At 58.0% G+C, this 24,449-nt stretch overlaps 1 protein-coding gene across 1 annotated transcript in view; it reads right to left on the bottom strand.

Annotated features, from left to right (window-relative positions):
• Positions 1–3,870: 3,870 nt before the first annotated feature.
• Positions 3,871–24,449, bottom strand: part of LOC139245571 (cyclin-dependent kinase 2-associated protein 2-like) — a 26,182-nt gene continuing 5,603 nt past the window's right edge. Inside the window, exons 2-4 of the mRNA XM_070871185.1 lie at positions 21,810–21,904; positions 7,993–8,119; positions 3,871–6,115 (exon numbers count right to left, since the gene is read on the bottom strand). Coding sequence (XP_070727286.1) covers positions 6,048–6,115; positions 7,993–8,119; positions 21,810–21,904 — 290 coding nt within the window. The 3' untranslated portion in view covers positions 3,871–6,047. The remainder of the gene's footprint in view (positions 6,116–7,992; positions 8,120–21,809; positions 21,905–24,449) is intronic.

Raw genomic sequence — 24,449 nt, forward strand, 5'->3', positions numbered from 1 at the left:
TGACGGGTTTAGACAGGTTCGATGCAGGAAGAATGTTCCCAATGTTGGGGAAGTCCAGAACCAGGGGTCACAGTCTAAGGATAAGGGGGAAGCCATTTAGGACCGAGATGAGGAGAAACTTCTTCACCCAGAGAGTGGTGAACCTGTGGAATTCTCTACCACAGAAAGTTGTTGAGGCCAATTCACTAAATATATTCAAAAAGGAGTTAGATGAAGTCCTTACTACTAGGGGAATCAAGGGTTATGGCGAGAAAGCAGGAATGGGGTACTGAAGTTGCATGTTCAGCCATGAACTCATTGAATGGCGGTGCAGGCTAGAAGGGCCGAATGGCCTACTCCTGCACCTATTTTCTATGTTTCTATGTATGGCCTACTCCTATTTTTTATGTTCAAAGAGCTGGAACAGGCACGATAGGCCGAATGGCCTGATTCAGTGCTGTATCATTCTATTTACAGTTAAATAGCAAAAACATGCGGCAATTTTGGAAGCAGAGGAAGAGAGTTGATTGGAGCAGTGGATTGTCGCTGCAGTGCACTCTGGGAGACACAAAACAGAGGCACCACAGCACCACCACTGGTCGGGAGGCGTAATTACGTCGTCATCTGTTTACATAGGGAATAGCAAGAAATCCCATTTCATCACCTCAGTACTGCCCCTCTGACAGTGCGGGGCTCCCTCAGTACTGCCCCTCTGACAGTACGGGGCTCCCTCAGCACTGCCCCTCTGATGGTGCGGCACTCTCTCACTACTGCCCCTCCGACAGTGCAGCGCTCCCTCACTACTGCCCCTCCGACAGTGCGGCGCTCCCTCAGTACTGCCCCTCCAACAGTGCGGGGCTCCCTCGGTACTGCCCCTCCAACAGTGCGGCACTCCCTCGGTACTGCCCCTCCGACAGTGCGGCGCTCCCTCAGTACTGCCCCTCCGACAGTGCGGGGCTCCCTCAGTACTGCCCCTCCGACAGTGCGGGGCTCCCTCAGCACTGCCCCTCCGACAGTGCGGGGCTCCCTCGGCACTGCCCCTCCGACAGTGCGGCGCTCCCTCGGTACTGCCCCTCTGACAGTGCGGGGCTCCCTCGGCACTGCCCCTCCGACAGTGCGGCGCTCCCTCAGTACTGCCTCTCCAACAGTGCGGGGCTCCCTCAGCACTGCCCCTCCGACAGTGTGGGGCTCCCTCAGCACTGCCCCTCCGACAGTGCGGCGCTCCCTCAGCACTGCCCCTCCGACAGTGCGGCGCTCCCTCAGCACTGCCCCTCCGACAGTGCGGCACTCCCTCAGTACTGCCCCTCCGACAGTGCGGCTCTCCCTCAGTACTGCCCCTCCGACAGTGCGGCGCTCCCTCAGTACTGCCCCTCCGACAGTGCGGCGCTCCCTCAGTACTGCCCCTCCGACAGTGCGGCACTCCCTCAGTACTGCCCCTCCGACAGTGCGGGGCTCCCTCAGTATTGGCACGAGGAAATTTCGGCCTGGGATTATGGGGCTCATGTCTCTGGAGTCGGGGCTCGAACCCATGACCTTCTGACTAAGGGGGAACAGAATAAAGTAATCGCACCTGGTATTGTAATTAATAAAAATGTTTTCGAAGTTTACACTGGAGTGTGACACAGGCGTGACAAAAGTAATGATTTGTCGTGGAGAGATGTGGGCATTATTAATATCCATTATTCTGATTGAGTTATGTAGCTTGAAGTAGATCAGTAGTCGGGAAATTGCTCGAATCTATTAATTAGGATGTGGTAACAGAACACTTAGGAAATAATAATACAGTTGGGCAGAGTCAATACGGATTTAAGAAAGGGAAATCATGTTTGACAAATTTGTTGAGATTTTTTCAGCTTGTAACATGCAGGGTGGATAAGAGGGAACCAGTAGATGTAGTATATTTGGATTTTCAGAAGCCATGCGATAAAGTGCCACACAAGAGGTTATTAAACAAAATGAGGGCTCACGGGATTGGGGGTAATATATTAGCATGGATTGAGGATTGGTTAACGGACAGAAAACAGAGAGTAGGAATAAACGGGTTATTTTCAGGTTGGCAGGCTGTGACCAGTGGGGTGCCGCAAGGATCAGTGCTGGGGCCTCAACTATTTACAATCTATATTGAGGACTTGGATGAAGGGACCGAGTGTAACATAGCCAAGTTGGGTGGGAAAGTAATGCGTGAGGTGGACACAAAGAATCTGCAACGGGATATAGACAGGCTAAGTGAGTGGGCAAAAATTTGACAGATGTAGTATAATGTGGGAAAATGTGAGGTTATCCAGTTTGGTCGGAAAAATAGAAAAGCAAGTTATTATTTAAATGGAGAAAGATTGCAAAGTGCCGCAGTACAGTGGGACCTGGGGGTTACTTGTGCATGAAACACAAAAGGTTAGTGTGCAGGTACAGCAAGTGATCAGGAAGGGCCAATGGTATCTTGGCCTTTATTGCAAAGGGGGATGGAGTATAAAAGCAGGGAAGTCTTGCTCCAGTTATACAGGGTATTGGTGAGGCCACACCTGGAGTACTGCGTGCAGTTTTGGTCTCCATATTTACGAAAGGATATACTTGCTTTGGAGGCAGTTCAGAGAAGGTTCACTCGGTTGATTCCTGAGATTAAGGGGTTGACTTATGAAGATAGGTTGAGGAGGTTGGGCCTCTACTCATTGGAGTTTAGAAGAATGAGAGGTGATCTTATTGAATCATGTAAGATTATGAGGGGGCTCGACAGGGTAGATGCAGAGAGGATGTTTCCACTGATGGGGGAGACTAGAACTAGGGGGCATGGTCTTAGAATAAGGGGCCGCCCATTTAAAACTGAGATGAGGAGGAATTTCTTCTCTCAGAGGGTTGTAAATCTGTGGAACTCTCTGCCCCAGAGAGCTGTGGAGGCTGGGTCATTGAATATATTTAAGGTGGAGATAAGACAGATTTTTGAGCGATAAGGGAGTGAAGGGTTATGGGGAGCGGGCAGGGAAGTGGAGCTGAGTCCATGATCGGATCAGCCATGATCTTATTAAATGGTGGAGCAGGCTCGAGGGGCGAATGCCCGACTCCTGCTCCTATTTCTCATGATCTCCCTGCAGTTATACAGGGCCTTGGTGAGACCACACCTGGAGTATTGTGTGCAGTTTTGGTCTCCTTACCTAAAGAAGGATATACTTGCCATAGAGGGAGTGCAGCGAAGGTTCACCAGACTGATTCCTGGGTTGGCAGGACTGTCGTATGAGGAGAGCTTAGAAACATAGAAGATAGATGCAGGAGTCGGCCATTCGGCCCTTCGAGCCTGCACCACCATTCAATATGATCATGGCTGATCATTCACCTCAGTACCCCTTTCCTGCTTTCTCTCCATACCCCTTGATCCCCTTAGCCGTAAGGGCCATATCTAACTCCCTCTTGGATCGACTGGGCCTGTATTCACTGGAGTTGAGAAGAATGAGAGGGGACCTGATTGAAAGGTATAAAATTCTGACGGGGTTGGACAGACTGGATGCGGGGAGGGTGTTTCCCCGGGGGCTGGGAAGTCTAGAACAAGGGGTCACACAGTCTCAGGATACGGGGTAGGAAATTCAGGAGCGAGATGAGGAGAAATGTTTTCACTCAGAGGGAGGTGAACCTGTGGAATTCTCTACCACAGGAGGCTGTGGAGGCCAAGTCACTGAATATATTTAAGAGGGAGACAGATAGATTTCTAGACCCACAAGGCATCAAGGGGTATGGGGAGAAAGCGGGAATATGGTGTTGAGATAGAGGGCCAGCCATGATCATATTGAATGGTGGTGCAGGCTCGAGGGGCCGAATGGCCTACTCCTGCTCCTAGTTTCTATGTTTCTGTGTAAGTTAGGAGTTAAGGACAGAGAGAGAGAGAGAGAGAGAGCAGACATGAGCGAAATTGTAAATTGGATTTTAATATAATAACCCTGGTACATGAGTAAACCCTGCGTTGTAGAAATGAGCTTCAAAGTCTTTTACAAATACTCGTTATCTTTTTAAAAAAATGCAAAGGGAAACCTTTTGTTAAAATTGTCAATGCACAACAGTGAGGGAGCGTCTCCGAAGACTGAGCCCAATGGTAGTCAGGGAATGACTCCAAATCCCAGTTGTTTAGGGGCCGTCTCCAAAATGCTTGGCCAAATTCCAGTTAGGGACCACCTTTAAGAGTTAGGGCCCCATGCCCAGGCTAGGGAGCGTCTCGAAAATGTTTGAGCGCCTGCCCAAGTTAGGGAGCCTCTCAAAACGTCAAACGCTCCCCCACGTGCGCCAGTGGGGGAGCGTCCCCAAAAGAGTTTTGCCGCGTTCCAAAGTTAGGGACCGTCCCTAAAAAAAAAGAGAAACATCGCGGCGACTCCTTTAAAAAAAAATCACAAATGGTTTGAGAGTTGGATCGTAGCCACCTCTCTCACCACCCCCAACCCCCCACCCTCCCCTCTCTTCACCCCATGGCCGACAAGCCACAGACTGGGGGGGGGGGGGGGTTGGTGAGCAGGATGGTGCTGTACCCCAGAATGGATCAAGGGGCGAAAAAGGGGGTTACATTCGGAGCAAGGATTGTACGGATTTAGGCTTGCATTCTGCTCCAGCGTAGGAGATTAAAAGGGCGATCTGAATGGGGTGTTTGAGATGATTAGTGAAGTTGACAAGAATAGATCAAGAGTCAAACTATTTCCTCTGGTGCAGGGTGGGAGAGAGTCCAAAACAAGGGGAAAATATCCTTAGAATTAGGGCCAGGAAGTACTTCTTCACACGAAAGGTTAGTGGATATCTGGAACTTCCTCTACGCCACAGAAAAACTGTTGGGGCCGGGGGGGTCATTGCAAATTTCAAAAACCGAGATTGATAAGATTTTTGTTGGGCAAGGGTATTAAGGGTGACGGAACCAAGGCGGGTAGATGGAGGGAAGATACAAATGATCTAATTGAATGGCGGAACAGGCTCGAGGGGCTGAATGGGCCTCCTCCTGTTCCTGTGTAACAGGCTCGAGGGGCTGAATGGGCCTCCTCCTGTTCCTGTGTAACAGGCTCGAGGGGCTGAATGGGCCTCCTCCTGCTCCTGTGTAACAGGCTCGAGGGGCTGAATGGGCCGCCTCCTGTTCCTGTGTAACAGGCTCGAGGGGCTGAATGGGCCTCCTCCTGTTCCTGTGTAACAGGCCCGAGGGGCTGAATGGGCCTCCTCCTGTTCCTGTGTAACAGGCTCGAGGGGCTGAATGGGCCTCCTCCTGTTCCTGTGTAACAGGCTCGAGGGGCTGAATGGGCCTCCTCCTGTTCCCTGTGTAACAGGCTCGAGGGGCTGAATGGGCCTCCTCCTGTTCCTGTATAACAGGCTCGAGGGGCTGAATGGGCCACCTCCTGTTCCTGTGTAACAGGCTCGAGGGGCTGAATGGGCCTCCTCCTGTTCCTGTGTAACAGGCTCGAGGGGCTGAATGGGCCTCCTCCTGTTCCTGTGTAACAGGCTCGAGGGGCTGAATGGGCCTCCTCCTGTTCCTGTGTAACAGGCTCGAGGGGCGGAATGGGCCTCCTCCTGTTCCTGTGTGACAGGCTCGAGGGGCTGAATGGGCCTCCTCCTGTTGCTATGTAACAGGCTCCAGGGACTGAATGGGCCTCCTCCTGTTCCTGTGTAACAGGCTCGAGGGGCTGAATGGGCCTCCTCCTGTTCCTGTGTAACAGGCTCGAGGGGCTGAATGGGCCTCCGCCTGTTCCTGTGTAACTGGTGAATGGGAAGAGGCCCTAAAATACTTTCGGCGTGTCCCTTTCCTCGGAGGGGGAGACGGGTAAAATCATGACACCAGGAAATAATTTCAAAAAGAATCTAGATGGCCGGATAGCACAATAATCTCTCTCTCGCTCTGCAATAGAACTATATCCGCCCTCCCTCACTGCTTTACTAAGGGCAATTGCTGTTAAACTAAGATTTTTCCCCCCACCCCCAAAAACCCGCCAAAAAAAAATTGTTCGTTTCTTCTCTCCGCCTGCGTGGCCGCGAGGAGTAGTTGGGCTCTTCCGCCATGGAAGGCGACGTTCGTGACGGGACACCGTGACTGGTCAGTCGGTCAGCGCCCTCTCTCCGCGCTATGACCGTGCGTTCCTCTCTGTTTCGGCCAGACATTCCCGGACCAGAGCCCTCGCGTGGATTATTCCTAGAGGAGGGGTTGGGGAGTGGGGGGGGGGGGGGGGGGAGAAGGAAAGCCGTGAGACCCATTGGCCGGAATCATGAGCGGGGCAGCAAACGGGAAGTGCGCAGCAAAGACAACCGGACCCGGGCACCCTCCGAACATGTCAAGGTCAACCCACCCTCTCCCCATATCCCCCAACCCACCCTCTCCCCATATCCCCCAACCCACCCTCTCCCCATATCCCCCAACACACCCTCTCCCCATATCCCTCAAACCACCCTCTCCCCATATCCCTCAAACCACCCTCTCCCCATATCCCTCAAACCACCTTCCCTCCATATCCTACCTACCCACCCTCTCCCCATATCACTCAACCCACCCTCTCCCCATATCCCCCAACCCACCCTCTCCCCATATCCCTCAAACCACCTTCCCTCCATATCCTACCTACCCACCCTCTCCCCATATCACTCAACCCACCCTCTCCCCATATCCCCCAACCCACCCTCTCCCCATATCCCTCAAACCACCTTCCCTCCATATCCCCCAACCCACCCTCTCCCCATATCCCCCAACCCACCCTCTCCCCATATCCCCCAACCCACCCTCTCCCCATATCCCTCAAACCACCTTCCCTCCATATCCCCCAACCCACCCTCTCCCCATATCCCCCAACCCACCCTCTCCCCATATCCCTCAAACCACCTTCCCTCCATATCCTACCTACCCACCCTCTCCCAATATCACTCAACCCACCCTCTCCCCATATCCCCCAACCCACCCTCTCCCCATATCCCTCAAACCACCTTCCCTCCATATCCCCCAACCCACCCTCTCCCCATATCCCCCAACCCACCCTCTCCCCATATCCCCCAACCCACCCTCTCCCCATATCCCCCAACCCACCCTCTCCGCATATCCCTCAAACCACCTTCCCTCCATATCCTACCTACCCACCCTCTCCCCATATCACTCAACCCACCCTCTCCCCATATCCCTCAAACCACCTTCCCTCCATATCCCCCAACCCACCCTCTCCCCATAGCCACCAACCCACCCTCTCCCCATATCCCTCAAACCACCTTCCCTCCATATCCCCCAACCCACCCTCTCCCCATATCCCCCAACCCACCCTCTCCCCATATCCCTCAAACCACCTTCCCTCCATATCCTACCTACATACCCTCTCCCCATATCCCCCAACCCACCCTCTCCCCATATCCCCCAACCCACCCTCTCCCCATATCCCCCAACCCACCCTCTCCCCATATCCATCAACCCACCCTCTCCCTATATCCCTCAATCCCACTCTCTCCCCATATCCCTCAATCCCACCTTCTCCCCATATCCCCCAACCCACCCTCTCCCCATATCCCTCAACCCACCCTCTCCCCATATCCCTCAAACCACCCTCTCCCCATATCCCTCAATCCCACCCTCTCCCCATATCCCTCAATCCCACCCTCTCCCCATATCCCTCAATCCCACCCTCTCCCCATATCCCTCAATCCCACCCTCTCCCCATATCCCTCAATCCCACCCTCTCCCCATATCCCTCAATCCCACCCTCTGCTCATATCCCTCAATCCCACCCTCTCCTCATATCCCTCAACCCCACCCTCTCACCAATCCCAAAACCCACCCTCTCCCCATATCCCTCAACCCCAACGTTCCTCACCAACCCCCCCCACCCCCCCATTCCCCCACACACAGCGGGATCATTCTGTGCTTTTGGCACAGGGATTGACCCCCCCCTCCCCTCTGCCGAGCCCAACCCTCGCGGCGATGGAACGTCCCGCACCGTCCCGGCCTGCCCACAGGGGTGAAGCGATGACGCGGCGAGAGGGGGGGGGGGGATGGGGGTGAGAGGGGGCGGTCCCCAAGGCCTCGTACCATCGTACCTCGCTTCAGCCGCTCCATTGCACTTTTACTTCCGGCGTACGTGGGCCGTATCTCCTTCCCCATCTCCTCGATGACGGACAGCAGGTCGGAATAGGTGCTCTGTGAAGGCTGGGAAGGTTTCAAGCCCTGTGGGTGGGTGGGGGGGGGGGGGGGAGATGGTTAGAGAACAGAGTCCGATGACAAATCTGTGGTGTCGAATGTAAGAACGCAAGAAATAGGAGCAGGAGCAGGCCATTTGGCCCTATCGAGCCTGCTCCGCCATTCAATGAGATCGTGGCTCATGGACTCAACTCCCCATATCCCTTGATTCCCTTAATGTCCAAAAATCTATCTTGAATATGCCCAAAGACTGAGCCTCTGGGGCAGAGAATTCCAAAGATTCCCCACCAACTGACTGATGGAGTTTCTCCTCATCTCAGTCCTAAATGGCCGACCCCTTATCCTGTGTGACCCCTGGTTCTAGACTCCCCAGCCCGGGGGAAACACCCTCCCTGCATCTACCCTGTCGAGCCCCTGTAAGAATGTTTCAATGAGATCCCCTCTCATTCTTCTAAACCCCAGAGAATATCGGCCTAGTCTGCTCAATCTCTCCCCATTGGACAATCCCCCCCCCCGTCCCAGGAATCAGTCTGGTGAACCTTCGCTGCACTCCCTCTATGGCAAGTATATCCTTCCTTGGGTAAGGAGACCAGAACTGCGCACAGTACTCCAGGTGAGGCCTCACCAGGGCCCTGTATAATCGTGGCCCCACCATGACCCGTGAGAGAACAGCTCCGCAGGTCGGGCTATAAAAGAGCTGGAACGGCAGGCCCCTTCAACCTCCAGCGCGAGCTGCTCCAAGTGTGCGGCGGTTTTTGAGATGGGCGAATGGGTGACGTCATCAAAACCCTTGGTCGCCGTCTTTGGAGCGTGGGCAGGAACATCGGCGGGGCCCAGGTACAGAGGAGTGGCGAGGTCGGGGGCGGAGGAGGGGCGAGAGATCGGGGGCGGAGGAGGGGCGAGGGATCGGGGGCGGAGGAGCGGCGAGAGATCGGGGGCGGAGGAGCGGCGAGGGATCGGGGGCGGAGGAGCGGCGAGAGGTCGGGGGCGGAGGAGCGGCGAGAGATCGGGGACGGAGGACCGGCGAGAGATCGGGGCAGAGGAGAGATCGGGGACGGAGGAGCGGCGAGAGATCGGGGCGGAGGAGCGGCGAGAGATCGGGGGCGGAGGAGCGGCGAGAGATCGGGGGCGGAGGAGCGGCGAGAGATCGGGGGCGGAGGAGCGGCGAGAGATCGGGGACGGAGGAGCGGCGAGAGATCGGGGGCGGAGGAGCGGCGAGAGATCGGGGGCGGAGGAGCGGCGAGAGATCGGGGGCGGAGGAGCGGCGAGAGATCGGGGACGGAGGAACGGCGAGAGATCGGGGGCGGAGGAGCGGCGAGAGATCGGGGCGGAGGAGCGGCGAGAGATCGGGGACGGAGGAGCGGCGAGAGATCGGGGACGGAGGACGGCGATAGATCGGGGACGGAGGACGGCGAGAGATCGGGGGCGGAGGAGCGGCGAGAGATCGGGGACGGAGGAGCGGCGAGAGATCGGGGACGGAGGAGCGGCGAGAGATCGGGGACGGAGGAGCGGCGAGAGATCGGGGCGGAGGAGCGAGAGATCGGGGACGGAGGAGCGGCGAGAGATCGGGGCGGAGGAGTGGCGAGAGATCGGGGCGGAGGAGCGGCGAGAGATCGGGGACGGAGGAGCGGCGAGAGATCGGGGACGGAGGAGCGGCGAGAGATCGGGGACGGAGAGAGATCGGGGCGGAGGAGCGGCGAGAGATCGGGGACGGAGAGAGATCGGGGGCGGAGGAGCGGCGAGAGATCGGGGACGGAGAGAGATCGGGGGCGGAGGAGCGGCGAGAGATCGGGGACGGAGAGAGATCGGGGGCGGAGGAGCGGCGAGAGATCGGGGGCGGAGGAGCGGCGAGAGATCGGGGGCGGAGGAGCGGCGAGAGATCGGGGACGGAGGAGCGGCGAGAGATCGGGGACGGAGGAGCGGCGATAGATCGGGGACGGAGGACGGCGATAGATCGGGGACGGAGGAGCGGCGAGAGATCGGGGACGGAGGAGCGGCGATAGATCGGGGACGGAGGAGCGGTGAGAGATCGGGGCGGAGGAGCGGCGAGAGATCGGGGCGGAGGAGCGGCGAGAGATCGGGACGGAGGAGCGGCGAGAGATCGGGGCGGAGGAGCGGCGAGAGATCGGGGACGGAGGAGCGGTGAGAGATCGGGGCGGAGGAGCGGCGAGAGATCGGGGACGGAGGAGCGGTGAGAGATCGGGGCGGAGGAGCGGCGAGAGATCGGGGACGGAGGAGCGAGAGATCGGGGCGGAGGAGCGGCGAGAGATCGGGGCGGAGGAGCGGCGAGAGATCGGGGACGGAGGAGCGGCGAGAGATCGGGGAGGAGGAGCGGCGAGAGATCGGGACGGAGGAGAGAGAAATCGGGGCGGAGGAGCGGCGAGAGATCGGGGCGGAGGAGCGGCGAGAGATCGGGGACGGAGGAGCGGCGAGAGATCGGGGCGGAGGAGCGAGAGATCGGGGACGGAGGAGCGGCGAGAGATCGGGGACGGAGGAGCGGCGAGAGATCGGGGCGGAGGAGCGGCGAGAGATCGGGGACGGAGGAGCGGCGAGAGATCGGGACGGAGGAGAGAGAAATCGGGGCGGAGGAGCGGCGAGAGATCGGGGCGGAGGAGCGGCGAGAGATCGGGGCGGAGGAGCGGCGAGAGATCGGGGCGGAGGAGCGGCGAGAGATCGGGGCGGAGGAGCGAGAGATCGGGGCGGAGGAGTATCGAGAGATCGGGGGCGGAGGAGCGAGAGATCGGGGACGGAGGAGCGGCGAGAGATCGGGGACGGAGGAGCGGTGAGAGATCGGGGACGGAGGAGCGGCTAGAGATCGGGGCGGAGGAGCGGTGAGAGATCGGGGCGGAGGAGCGGCGAGAGATCGGGGCGGAGGAGCGGCGAGAGATCGGGGCGGAGGAGCGGCGAGAGATCGGGGACGGAGGAGCGAGAGATCGGGGGCGGAGGAGCGGCGAGAGATCGGGGCGGAGGAGCGGCGAGAGATCGGGGAGGAGGAGCGGCGAGAGATCGGGACGGAGGAGCGGCGAGAGATCGGGACGGAGGAGCGGCGAGAGATCGGGGACGGAGGAACGGCGAGAGATCGGGACGGAGGAGCGGCGAGAGATCGGGGACGGAGGAGCGGCGAGAGATCGGGGCGGAGGAGCGGCGAGAGATCGGGGCGGAGGAACGGCGAGAGATCGGGGCGGAGGAACGGCGAGAGATCGGGACGGAGGAGCGGTGAGAGATCGGGGACGGAGGAGCGAGAGATCGGGGACGGAGGAGCGGCGCGAGATCGGGACGGAGGAGAGAGAGATCGGGGACGGAGGAGCGGCGAGAGATCGGGGACGGAGGAACGGCGAGAGATCGGGGACGGAGGAGCGGCGAGAGATCGGGGACGGAGGAGCGGCGAGAGATCGGGGACGGAGGAGCGGCGAGAGATCGGGGCGGAGGAGCGGCGAGAGATCGGGGACGGAGGAGCGGCGAGAGATCGGGGCGGAGGAGCGGCGAGAGATTGGGGACGGAGGAGCGGCGAGAGATCGGGGCGGAGGAGCGGCGAGAGATTGGGGACGGAGGAGCGGCGAGAGATCGGGGGCGGAGGAGCGGCGAGAGATCGGGGCGGAGGAGCGGCGAGAGATCGGGGCGGAGGAGCGGCGAGAGATCGGGGGCGGAGGAGCGGCGAGAGATCGGGGGCGGAGGAGCGGCGAGAGATCGGGGCGGAGGAGCGGTGAGAGATCGGGGCGGAGGAGCGGCGAGAGATCGGGGCGGAGGAGCGGCGAGAGATCGGGGCGGAGGAGCGGCGAGTGATCGGGGCGGAGGTGCAACAGATGAGGGTACAGGGCCCAGGAGAGGCGAGGGCCCAGGGGCAGCACGGACCAGCCCACACTGTACGATATATGTGTGCGCACTGGGTCCGTGCAGCAGAGCTGGTCTCCAGTCGTCCTGGTCAACCCTTGCCACTGGACCAAGACCTCGCTCTGTCAAGCCCGTGTGGTGGCTGGTGTACAACGGTCACCCCATGCTAAAAAAATCCACCCACAGGCACCTTCCACCCTTCAGGATGTAGTTCGGGATCTGGAATATTGGGTCCTTCACTGAAACACCTGTGAACCCGTGGAAGCAAGTCATCCTCGTTCGAGGGATCGCCTATGATGATGATATAATTGCAGTAAGACATCTTTACTCTTACACCCAAATCCTGTTACAGAGCTGGGACGGAGGTGAATGGATGGTGATTGAATAGCAGGGCAGGCCTCGTCCTGCTCCTAATTCGCACGTTCATTGCGACAGTCACACATTCCTTTCTGGCGTAAAAACACAAAAGGAAAAGTGGACCAACCGTGGCCAACAAAAGGAATTAAGGACAGTATTAGATCCAAAGAGGAGTTCCACACAGTTGCCCGAAAAAGTAGCAAGCCCGAGGATTGGGAGCAGTTTCGAATTCAGCAAAAAAAAGGGCCAAGAGATTGGTTTTAAGAGGGGAAAAATAGAGGAGGAGAGTAAAGTTGCAAGGAACGTAAAAACCGACTGCAAATGTTTCGACACGTACGTAAAAGGAAAAAGATGTTAGTGAAGACAAATGCAGGTCCTTTACAGACAGAAACGGGAGAATTTGTAATGGGGAACAAGGAAATGGCAGAACAATTGGATAAATAGTTTGGCAGAACAATTGGATAAATAGTTCGGTCCTGTCTTCACGGAAGAGGACACAGATAACGTCCCGGAAATGCTCGGGAACCAAGGGTCGAGTGAGCAAGAGGAATTAAAGGAAATGATAATTAGTAAGAAAATAGTGCTGGAGAAACTAATGGGACTGAAGGCCGATAAACCCCCAGGGCCTGATGATCTGCATCCCAGAGCACGAAACAAGGTAGCCATGGAAATAGTAAGACGCATTGGTTGTCATCGTCCAAAATTCCAGCGATTATGGAACAGTTCCTGCAGATTGGAGGGTGGCAAATGTAACCCCCACTATTTAAAAAAGGAGGGAGAGAGAAAACGGGGAACTACAGACCGGTTAGCCTGACATCAGTAGTAGGGAAAATGCGAGAGTCTATTATAAAGGATGTGATAACGGCACACTTAGATAATATCAACGGGATTAAACAAAGTCAACATGGATTTATGAAAGGAAAATCATGTTTGACAAACCTACTGGAGTTTTTTTGAGGATGTAACTGATAGAGTAGATAAGGGAGAACCAGTGGATGTAATGTATTTGGATTTTCAGAAGGCCTTTGATAAAAGTCCCACATAAGAGGTTAGTGTGCAAAATTAAAGCACATAGGATTGGGGGCAATGTATTGGCATGGATTGAAAATTGGTTAACTGACAGGAAACAGAGAGTAGGAATAAACGGGTCTTTTTCAGGGTGGCAGGCAGTGACTAGTGGGGTACCACAGGGATCAATGCTGGGGCCCCAGCTATTCACAATATATATATACATGATTTGGATGAGGGAACCAAATGTAATATTTCCAAGTTTGCTGACGACACAAAACTGAGGTGGGATTGTGAGTTGTGAGGAGGATGCAAAGAGGCTGCAAGGCGATTTAGATCGGTTGAGTGAGTGGGCAAACACATGGCAGATGCAGTATAACATGGATAAATGTGAAGTTATTCACTTTGGTAGGAAAAACATAAGGACAAAGTATTATTGAAATGGTGATGGCTTGGGAAGTGTCGATGTACAGAGGGACCTTGGTGTCGATGTACAGAGGGACCTGGGTGTTGATATACAGAGGGACCTGGGTGTGGATGTACAGAGGGACCTGGGTGTGGATGTACAGAGGGACCTGGGTGTTGATGTACAGAGGGACCTGGGTGTCCTTGTACAGAGGGACCTGGGTGTCCTTGTACAGAGGGACCTGGGTGTCCTTGTACAGAGGGACCCGGGTGTGGATGTACAGAGGGACCTGGGTGTCCTTGTACAGAGGGACCTGGGTGTGGATGTACAGAGGGACCTGGGTGTTGATGTACAGAGGGACCTGGGTGTGGATGTACAGAGGGACCTGGGTGTCGATGTACGGAGGGACCTGGGTGTCGATGTACAGAGGGACCTGGGTGTCGATGTACAGAGGGACCTGGGTGTGGATGTACAGAGGGACCTGGGTGTCGATGTACAGAGGGACCTGGGTGTGGATGTACAGAGGGACCTGGGTGTGGATGTACAGAGGGACCTGGGTGTGGATGTACAGAGGGACCTGGGTGTGGATGTACAGAGGGACCTGGGTGTGGATGTACAGAGGGACCTGGGTGTCGATGTACAGAGGGACCTGGGTGTCGATGTACAGAGGGACCTGGGTGTCGATGTACAGAGGGACCTGGGTGTGGATGTACAGAGGGACCTGGGTGTCCTTGTACACCAGACATTGAAAGCAGACATGCCGGTGCAGCAAGCAGTTAGGAAGGCCAATGGTTTGTTGGTTTTCATTGCAAGAGGGTTTGAGTACAGGAGCAAGGATGTCTTACTCCAGTTATACAGGGCCTTGGTGAGACCACACCTGGAGTATTGTGAGCAGTTTTGGTCTCCTTACCTAAGGAAGGATATACTCACCATAGAGGGAGTGCAGCGAAGGTTCACCAGACTGATTCCTGGGATGGCAGGACTGTGGTATGAGGAGAGATTGGGTCGACTGGGCCTGTATTCACTGGAGTTTAGAAGAATGAGAGGGGATCTGATTGAAAGATATAAAATTCTGATGGGGGTTGGACAGACTGGATGTGGGGAGGATGTTTCCCCGGGGGCTGGGAAGTCTAGAACAAGGGGTCACACAGTCTCAGGATACGGGGTAGGAAATTTAGGAGCGAGATGAGGAGAAATGTTTTCACTCAGAGGGTGGTGAACCTGTGGAATTCTCTACCACAGGAGGCTGTGGAGGCCAAGTCACTGAATATATTTAAGAGGGAGACAGATAGATTTCTAGACACAAAAGGCATCAAGGGGTATGGGGAGAAAGCGTGAATATGGTGTTGAGATAGAGGGTCAGCCATGATCATATTGAATGTCCAGTTCTGGATGAGCAGAAATTTTCTCCAATTGAATATCGGGAAGACCGAAGCCATTGTTCTCGGTCCCTGCCACAAACTGCGTTCCCCAGTCCCCGACTCCATCCCTCTCCCCAACTCCTGTCTGAGGCTGAACCAGACTGTTCGCAACCTCTGACCCTGAACTGAGCTTCCGGCCACATATCCACAGCATAACTAAAACCGCCTATTTCCACCTCCGTAACATCGCCCGTCTCCACCCCCTGCCTCAGCTCATCCGCTGCTGAAACCCTCATCCCTGCCTTTGTTACCTCCAGACTTGACTCTTCCAACACACTCCTGGCCGGCCTCCCACATTCTACCCGACGTAAACTAGAGGTGATCCAAAACTCGGCTGCCCCCATATCCTAACTCGCACCGAGTCCCGCTCACCCATCACCCCCTGTGCTCACTGCCCCCGTGTCCTAACTCGCACCGAGTCCCGCTCACCCATCACCCACTGTGCTCACTGACCCGTGTCCTAACTCACACCCAGTCCCGCTCACCCATCACCCCCTGTGCTCACTGCCCCGTGTCCTAACTCACACCGAGTCCCACTCACCCATCACCCCCTGTGCTCACTGCCCCGTGTCCTAACTCGCACCGAGTCCCGCTCACCCATCACCCCCTGTGCTCACTGACCCCGTGTCCTAACTCACACCCAGTCCCACTCACCCATCACCCCCTGAGCTCACTGCCCCGTGTCCGAACTCGCACCGAGTCCTGCTCACCCATCACCCGCTGTGCTCGCTGCCCCCGTGTCCTAACTCACACCCAGTCCCACTCACCCATCACCCCCTGTGCTCACTGCCCCGTGTCCTAACTCACACCCAGTCCCGCTCACCCATCACCCCCTGTGCTCACTGCCCCGTGTCCTAACTCGCACTGCGTCCCGCTCACCCATCACCCGCTGTGCTCAGTGCCCCCGTGTCCTAACTCACACCTAGTCCCGCTCACCCATCACCCCCTGTGCTCACTGCCCCCGTGTCCTAACTCACACCCAGTCCCGCTCACCCATCACCCACTGTGCTCACTGCCCACGTGTCCTAACTCGCACCCAGTCCCACTCACCCATCACCCCCTGTGCTCACTGCCCCCGTGTCCTAACTCGCACTGAGTCCCGCTCACCCATCACCTGCTGTGCTCGCTGCCCCCGTGTCCTAACTCGCACCGAGTCCCACTCACCCATCACCCTCTGTGCTCACTGCCCCGTGTCCTAACTCGCACCGAGTCCCGCTCACCCATCACCCCCTGTGCTCACTGCCCCGTGTCCTAACTCACACCGAGTCCCGCTCACCCATCACCCCCTGTGCTCACTGCCCCCGTGTCCTAACTCGCACCCAGTCCCACTCACCCATCACCCCCTGTGCTCACTGCCCCGTGTCCGAACTCGCACCGAGTCCTGCTCACCCATCACCCCCTGTGCTCGCTGCCCCGTGTCCTAACTCACACCGAGTCCCGCTCACCCATCACCCCCTGTGCTCACTGACCCCGTGTCGTAACTCACACCCAGTCCCACTCACCCATCACCCTCTGTGCTCGCTGCCCCGTGTCCTAACTCACACCCAGTCCCACTCACCCATCACCCCCTGTGCTCACTGACCCCGTGTCCTAACTCACACCCAGTCCCGCTCACCCATCACCCCCTGTGCTCACTGCCCCGTGTCCTAACTCGCACTGCGTCCCGCTCACCCATCACCCGCTGTGCTCACTGCCCCCGTGTCCTAACTCGCACCCAGTCCCGCTCACCCATCACCCCCTGTGCTCACTGCCCCGTGTCCTAACTCGCACTGCGTCCCGCTCACCCATCACCCGCTGTGCTCACTGCCCCCGTGTCCTAACTCACACCGAGTCCCGCTCACCCATCACCCGTTGTGCTCACTGCCCCCGTGTCCTAACTCGCACCCAGTCCCGCTCACCCATCACCCACTGTGCTCACTGCCCCCGTGTCCTAACTCGCACCCAGTCCCGCTCACCCATCACCCTCTGTGCTCACTGCCCCATGTCCTAACTCGCACCCAGTCCCGCTCACCCATCACCCTCTGTGCTCGCTGCCCCGTGTCCTAACTCGCACCGAGTCCCACTCACCCATCACCCCCTGTGCTCACTGCCCCGTGTCCTAACTCGCACCGAGTCCCACTCACCCATCACCCCCTGTGCTCACTGCCCCGTGTCCTAACTCGCACCCAGTCCCGCTCACCCATCACCCTCTGTGCTCGCTGCCCCGTGTCCTAACTCGCACCGAGTCCCACTCACCCATCACCCCCTGTGCTCACTGCCCCGTGTCCTAACACACACCCAGTCCCACTCACCCATCACCCCCTGTGCTCACTGTCCCCGTGTCCTAACACACACCCAGTCTCACTCACCCATCACCCCCTGTGCTCACTGTCCCCGTGTCCTAACACACACCCAGTCCCACTCACCCATCACCCCCTGTGCTCGCTGACCCGTGTCCTAACTCGCACCGAGTCCCACTCACCCATCACCCCCTGTGCTCACTGCCCTGTGTCCTAACACACACCCAGTCCCACTCACCCATCACCCCCTGTGCTCACTGACCCCGTGTCCTAACTCACACCGAGTCCCACTCACCCATCACCCCCTGTGCTCAGTGACCCCGTGTCCTAACTCACACCCAGTCCCGCTCACCCATCACCCCCTGTGCTCGCTGCCCCCGTGTCCTAACTCACACCGAGTCCCACTCACCCATCACCCCCTGTGCTACCTGCCCCCGTGTCCTAACTCGCACCGAGTCCCACTCACCCATCACCCCCTGTGCTCACTGCCCCCGTGTCCTAACTCACACCCAGTCCCACTCACCCATCACCCGCTGTGCTCACTGCCCCCGTGTCCTAACTCGCACCGAGTCCCACTCACCCATCACCCCCTGTGCTCACTGCCCCGTGTCCTAACTCGCACCCAGTCCCACTCACCCATCACCCTCTGTGCTCACTGCCCCGTGTCCTAACTCGCACCCAGTCCCGCTCACCCATCACCCCCTGTGCTCGCTGCCCCGTGTCCTAACTCGCACTGCGTCCCGCTCACCCATCACCCGCTGTGCTCACTGCCCCCGTGTCCTAACTCGCACCCAGTCCCGCTCACCCATCACCCGCTGTGCTCGCTGCCCCCGTGTCCTAACTCGCACCGAGTCCCGCTCACCCATCACCCCCTGTGCTCACTGCCCAGTGTCCTAACTCGCACCGAGTCCCGCTCACCCATCACCCCCTGTGCTCACTGCCCCCGTGTCCTAACTCACACCGAGTCCCACTCACCCTACACCCTCTGTGCTCACTGCCCCCGTGTCCTAACTCACACCCAGTCCTGCTCACCCATCACCCCCTGTGCTCACTGCCCCCGTGTCCTAACTCACACCGAGTCCCACTCACCCATCACCCCCTGTGCTCACTGCCCCCGTGTCCTAACTCACACCGAGTCCCACTCACCCATCACCCGCTGTGCTCACTGCCCCGTGTCCTAACTCACACCGAGTCCCGCTCACCCATCACCCCCTGTGCTCACTGCCCCGTGTCCTAACTCACACCGAGTCCCGCTCACTCATCACCCCCTGTGCTCACTGACCCCGTGTCCTAACTCACACCCAGTCCCACTCACCCATCACCCCCTGTGCTCACTGCCCCGTGTCCTAACTCACACCCAGTCCCACTCACCCATCACCCACTGTGCTCACTGCCCCGTGTCCTAACTCACACCGAGTCCCACTCACCCATCACCCCCTGTGCTCACTGCCCCCGTGTCCTAACTCACACCCAGTCCCACTCACCCATCACCCCCTGTGCTCACTGCCCCCGTGTCCTAACTCACACCCAGTCCCACTCACCCATCACCCACTGTGCTCACTGCCCCGTGTCCTAACTCACACCGAGTCCCACTCACCCATCACCCCCTGTGCTCGCCAACCGACATTGGCTCCCGGTTAAGCAACACCTCGATTTCAAAATTTTCATCCGTGTTTGCAAATCCCTCCACGTCCCTCGCCCCTCCCTATCTCTGTAACTTCCTCCAGCCCCAACACCCTCCCTATCTCTGTAACCTCCTCCAGCCCCTACACCCCTCCCTATCTCTGTAACCTCCTCCAGCCCCTACACCCCTCCCTATCTCTGTAACCTCCTCCAGCCCCTACACCCCTCCCTATCTCTGTAACCTCCTCCAGCCCCTACACCCCTCCCTATCTCTGTAACCTCCTCCAGCCCCTACACCCCTCCCTGTCTCTGTAACCTCCTCCAGCCCTACACCCCTCCCTATCTCTGTAACTTCCTCCAGCCCCTACACCCTCCCTATCTCTGTAACTTCCTCCAGCCCCTACACCCTCCCTATCTCTGTAACTTCCTCCAGCCCCTACACCCTCCCTATCTCTGTAACCTCCTCCAGCCCTACACCCCTCCCTATCTCTGTAACCTCCTCCAGCCCCGACACCCCTCCCTATCTCTGTAACTTCCTCCAGCCCCTACACCCCTCCCTATCTCTGTAACCTCCTCCAGCCCTACACCCCTCCCTATCTCTGTAACCTCCTCCAGCCCCTACACCCCTCCCTGTCTCTGTAACCTCCTCCAGCCCCTTCACCCCTCCCTATCTCTGTAACCTCCTCCAGCCCCTACACCCCTCCCTATCTCTGTAACCTCCTCCAGCCCCGACACCCCTCCCTATCTCTGTAACTTCCTCCAGCCCCTACACCCTCCCTATCTCTGTAACCTCCTCCAGCCCTACACCCCTCCCTATCTCTGTAACCTCCTCCAGCCCCTACACCCTCCCTATCTCTGTAACCTCCTCCAGCCCCGACACCCCTCCCTATCTCTGTAACCTCCTCCAGCCCCTACACCCCTCCCTATCTCTGTAACCTCCTCCAGCCCGACACCCCTCCCTATCTCTGTAACCTCCTCCAGCCCCAACACCCCTCCCTATCTCTGTAACCCCCTCCAGCCCCACAACCCCCCGAGATGTCTGCACTCCTCTAATTCTGCCCCCTTGACCATCCCTGATTATAATCGCTCCACCATCGGTGGCCGTGCCTTCTGTTGCCTGGGCCCCAAGCTCTGGAACTCCCTCCCTAAACCTCTCCGCCTCTCTCCCTCTCTTTCCTCCTTCAAGACGCTCCTTAAAACCTCCCTCTTTGGTCAAGCTTTTGGTCACCTACGCTAATTTCTATTTATGCAGCTTGGTGTCAAATATTTTATCTCATAATAGTCCTGTCAAGCCCCTGGGGACACTTCACTCCGTTAAAGGCGCGATATAAATTCACGTTGTTGTTGAATATATTCAATGACCCAGCCTCCACAGCTCTCTGAGGCAGTGAATTCCACAGATTTACAACCCTCTGAGAGAAGAAATTCCTCCTCATCTCAGTTTTAAATGGGCGGCCCCTTATTCTAAGACCATGCCCCCTAGTTCTAGTCTCCCCCATCAGTGGAAACATCCTCTCTGCATCCACCTTGTCAAGCCCCCTCATAATCTTATCCGTTTCGATAAGATCACCTCTCATTCTTCTGAATTCCAATGAGTAGAGGCCCAACCTCCTCAACCTTTCCTCATAAGTCAACCCCCCTCATCCCCGGAATCAACCGAGTGAACCTTCTCTGAACTGTCCCCAAAGCAAGTATATCCTTTCGTAAATATGGAGACCCAAACTGCACGCAGTACTCCAGGTGTGGCCTCACCAATACCCTGTATAACTGTAGCAAGACTTCCCTGCTTTTATACTCCATCCCCTTTGCAATAAAGGCCAATGGCCTGATCACTTGCTGTACCTGCACACTAACCTTTTGTGTTTCATGCACAAGGACCCCCAGGTCCCGCTGTACTGCGGCACTTTGTAACCTCTCTCCATTGAAATAATAATCTGCTTTTCTATTCATCCGACCAATGTGGACCATTTCCCACACCTCGGGAGCCTCTTATCTACAAGGACAGGGATTGACAACGAGATTTAACACCGCCTCCCTCAGTACTGTCCCTCCGACAGTGCGGCACTCCCTCAGTACTGTCCCTCCGACAGTGCGGCACTCCCTCAGTACTGTCCCTCCGACAGTGCGGCACTCCCTCAGTACTGTCCCTCCGACAGTGCGGCACTCCCTCAGTACTGCCCCTCCGACAGTGCGGCGCTCCCTCAGTACTGACCCTCCGACAGTGCGGCGCTCCCTCAGTACTGTCCCTCCGACAGTGCGGCGCTCCCTCAGTACTGCCCCTCCGACAGTGCAGCCCTCCCTCAGTACTGCCCCTCCGACAGTGCGGCGCTCCCTCAGTACTGCCCCTCCGACAGTGCGGCGCTCCCTCAGTACTGCCCCTCCGACAGTGCGGCCCTCCCTCAGTACTGCCCCTCCGACAGTGCGGCGCTCCCTCAGTACTGCCCCTCCGACAGTGCGGCGCTCCCTCAGTACTGCCCCTCCGACAGTGCGGCGCTCCCTCAGTACTGCCCCTCCGACAGTGCGGCGCTCCCTCAGTACTGCCCCTCCGACAGTGCGGCGCTCCCTTAGTACTGTCCCTCCGACAGTGCGGCGCTCCCTCAGTACTGCCCCTCCGACAGTGCGGCGATCCCCCGACAGTGCGGCACTCCCTCAGTACCGCCCCTCCGACAGTGCGGCACTCCCTCAGTACTGCCCCTCCGACAGTACGGCGCTCCCTCAGTACTGCCCCTCCGACAGTGCGGCGCTCCCTCAGTAGAGAGGTATGGTGGGGAGGGGTGGAGTGAGTGACATACCTGCATATAGCCCATGGAGGGGGGGCCGAAGTCATTGAAGAGCGGTCTGAATGAGGTGACGGCCAGACTCGAAGATTGAGAGCTAACATTAATCACTGCAGAAGGCGGAAGACAAACAGACCAAGTTATTACAAGGCGATGCATCAGCAGCCATTAAACCCAGCCCCAATCTCGCAGGTAATCTTTGACCTGCGGACACCCAGTCTCTCTCTCTCTCCCCCCCAGTCTCTCTCACCCCGCCAATCTCTCTCTCTCTCCCCCATCGTCTCTCTCTCTCTCTCCCCCGCACCCCCAGTCAATCCCTTTCCCCGTACCCCCAGTCTCTCTCTCTCTCCCCCATCGTCTCTCTCTCTCTCTCTCCCCTGCACCCCCAGTCTCTCCCTTTCCCCTGTACCCCCAGTCTCTCTCCCCCCCACCATCCCGTCTCTCTCCCCCTCCGCCCTATCCCTATCTCTCTCTCTCTCTCTCTCTCTCCACCCACCCCAGTCTCTCTCTCTCTCTGTCTCCCACCCGCCCAGTCTCTCTCTCTCTCTCTCCCCCCCGCACCCCCAGTCTCTCTCTCTCTCTCTCTCCCCCCCCGCACCCCCAGTCTCTCTCTCTCCCCCGCACCCCCAGGCTCTCTCTCTCTCTCTCTCCCCCCCCCGTCTCTCTCTCACTCTCTCTCTCTCCCCCCAGTCTCTCTCTCTCTCTCCCGCCCAGTCTCTCTCTCTCCCCCGCCCAGTCTCTCTCTCTCTCTCTCCCCGTCCCCCTAGTCTCTCTCTTTCCCCCCTCCAGTCTCTCTCTCTCTCTCTCCCCCCTCCAGTCTCTCTCTCTCTCTCTCCCCCCTCCAGTCTCTCTCTCCCGCCCAGTCCTCTCTCTCTCTCTCTCTCCCCCCCCGCAGTCTCTCCCACCCCCCCCAGTCTCTCTCCCTCCCCCCAGTCGCTCTCTCTCTCTCCCCTCTCCAGTCTCTCTCTTTCTCTCTCTCCTCCAGTCTGTCTCTCTCTCTCTCCCCCCAGTCTCTCTCTCTCTCTCCCCCAGTCTCTCTCTCTCCTCCAGTCTGTCTCTCTCTCTCTCCCCCCAGTCTCTCTCTCTCTCCCCCAGTCTCTCTCTCTCTCTCTCTCCCCCAGTCTCTCTCTCTCTCCTCCAGTCTCTCTCTCTCTCGTCCAGTCTCTCTCTCTCTCCTCCAGTCTCTCTCTCTCTCCCCCAGTCTCTCTCTCTCTCCTCCAGTCTGTCTCTCTCTCTCTCCCCCCAGTCTCTCTCTCTCTCTCTCTCTCCCCAGTTTCTCTCTCTCTCTTCCCCCAGTCTCTCTCTCTCCCTCCCACCCAGTCTATCTCTCTCTCTCCCCCCAGTCTCTCTCTCTCTCCCCCAGTCTCTCTCTCTCTCTCTCTCTCTCCCCCCAGTCTCTCTCTCTCTCTCTCCCCCCACTCTCTCTCCCCCAGTCTCTCTCTCTCTCTCCCCCCACTCTCTCTCTCTCCCCCCCCAGTCTCTCTCTCTCTCTCTCTATCTCCCCCAGTCTCTCTCTCTCTCCCCCCACTCTCTCTCTCTCCCCCCAGTCTCTCTCTCTCTCTCTCGCCCCCCAGTCTCTCTCTCTCTCTCCCCCCCCAGTCTCTCTCTCTCTCTCGTCCCACTCTCACTCGCTCTCCCCCAGTCTCTCTCTCCCCCCCCAGTCTCTCTCTCTCTCTCTCCCCCACTCTCTCTCTCTCCCCCCCAGTCTCTCTCGCTCTCTCTCCCCCCCCCAGTCTCTCTCTCTCTCTCACCCCCCAGTCTCTCTCTCTCTCTCTCTCCCCCAGTCTCACTCTCTCTCTCTCTCCCCCCAGTCTCTCTCTCTCTCTCCCCCAGCCTCTCTCTCTCTCTCTCCCCCCAGTCTCTCTCTCTCTCTCCCCTCGAGTCTCTCTCTTCTCTCTCTCCCCCCAGTCTCTCTCTCTCTCTCTCTCTCCCCCAGTCTCTCTCTCTCTCCCCCCAGTCTCTCTCAGTCTCTCTCCCCCCCCAGTCTCTCTCTCTCTCTCTCTCCCCCCAGTCTCTCTCTCTCTCCCCCCCCAGTCTCTCTCTCTCTCTCTCCCCCCCAGTCTCTCTCTCTCTCTCTCTCTGCCACTCTCTCTCTCCCCAGTCTCTCTCTCCCTTCGAGTCTCTCTCTCTCTCTCCCCCCCCCAGTCTCTCTCTCTCTCCCCCAGTCTCTCTCTCTCTCCCCCAGTCTCTCTCTCTCCCCCCCAGTCTCTCTCTCTCTCTCCGCCCCTAGTCTCTCTCTCTCTCTCTCCCCCCAGTCTCTCTCTCTCTCTCCCCCCAGTCTCTCTCTCTCTCCCCCCCCCCAGTCTCTCTCTCTCTCCCCCCAGTCTCTCTCGCTCTCTCTCCCCCCACCCAGTCTCTCTCTCTCTCCCCCCTGTCTCTCTCTCTCTCTCTCCCCCAGTCTCTCTCTCTCTCTCCCCCCCCCCAGTCTCTCTCTCTCTCTCTCTCCCCCACTCTCTCTCTCTCTCTCTCTCTCTCCCCCCAGTCTCTCTCTCTCTCCCCCACTCTCTCTCTCTCTCTCCCCCACTCTCTCTCTCTCTCTCTCCCCCCAGTCTCTCTCTATCTCTCTCCCCCCAGTCTCTCTCTCTCTCCCCCCAGTCTCTCTCTCTCTCTCTCTCCCCCCAGTCTCTCTCTCTCTCTCTCTCTCCCCCACTCTCT

This window comes from Pristiophorus japonicus, unplaced genomic scaffold, assembly GCF_044704955.1.
Source record: "Pristiophorus japonicus isolate sPriJap1 unplaced genomic scaffold, sPriJap1.hap1 HAP1_SCAFFOLD_223, whole genome shotgun sequence".
In the NCBI taxonomy this organism is placed as follows: domain Eukaryota; kingdom Metazoa; phylum Chordata; class Chondrichthyes; family Pristiophoridae; genus Pristiophorus; species Pristiophorus japonicus.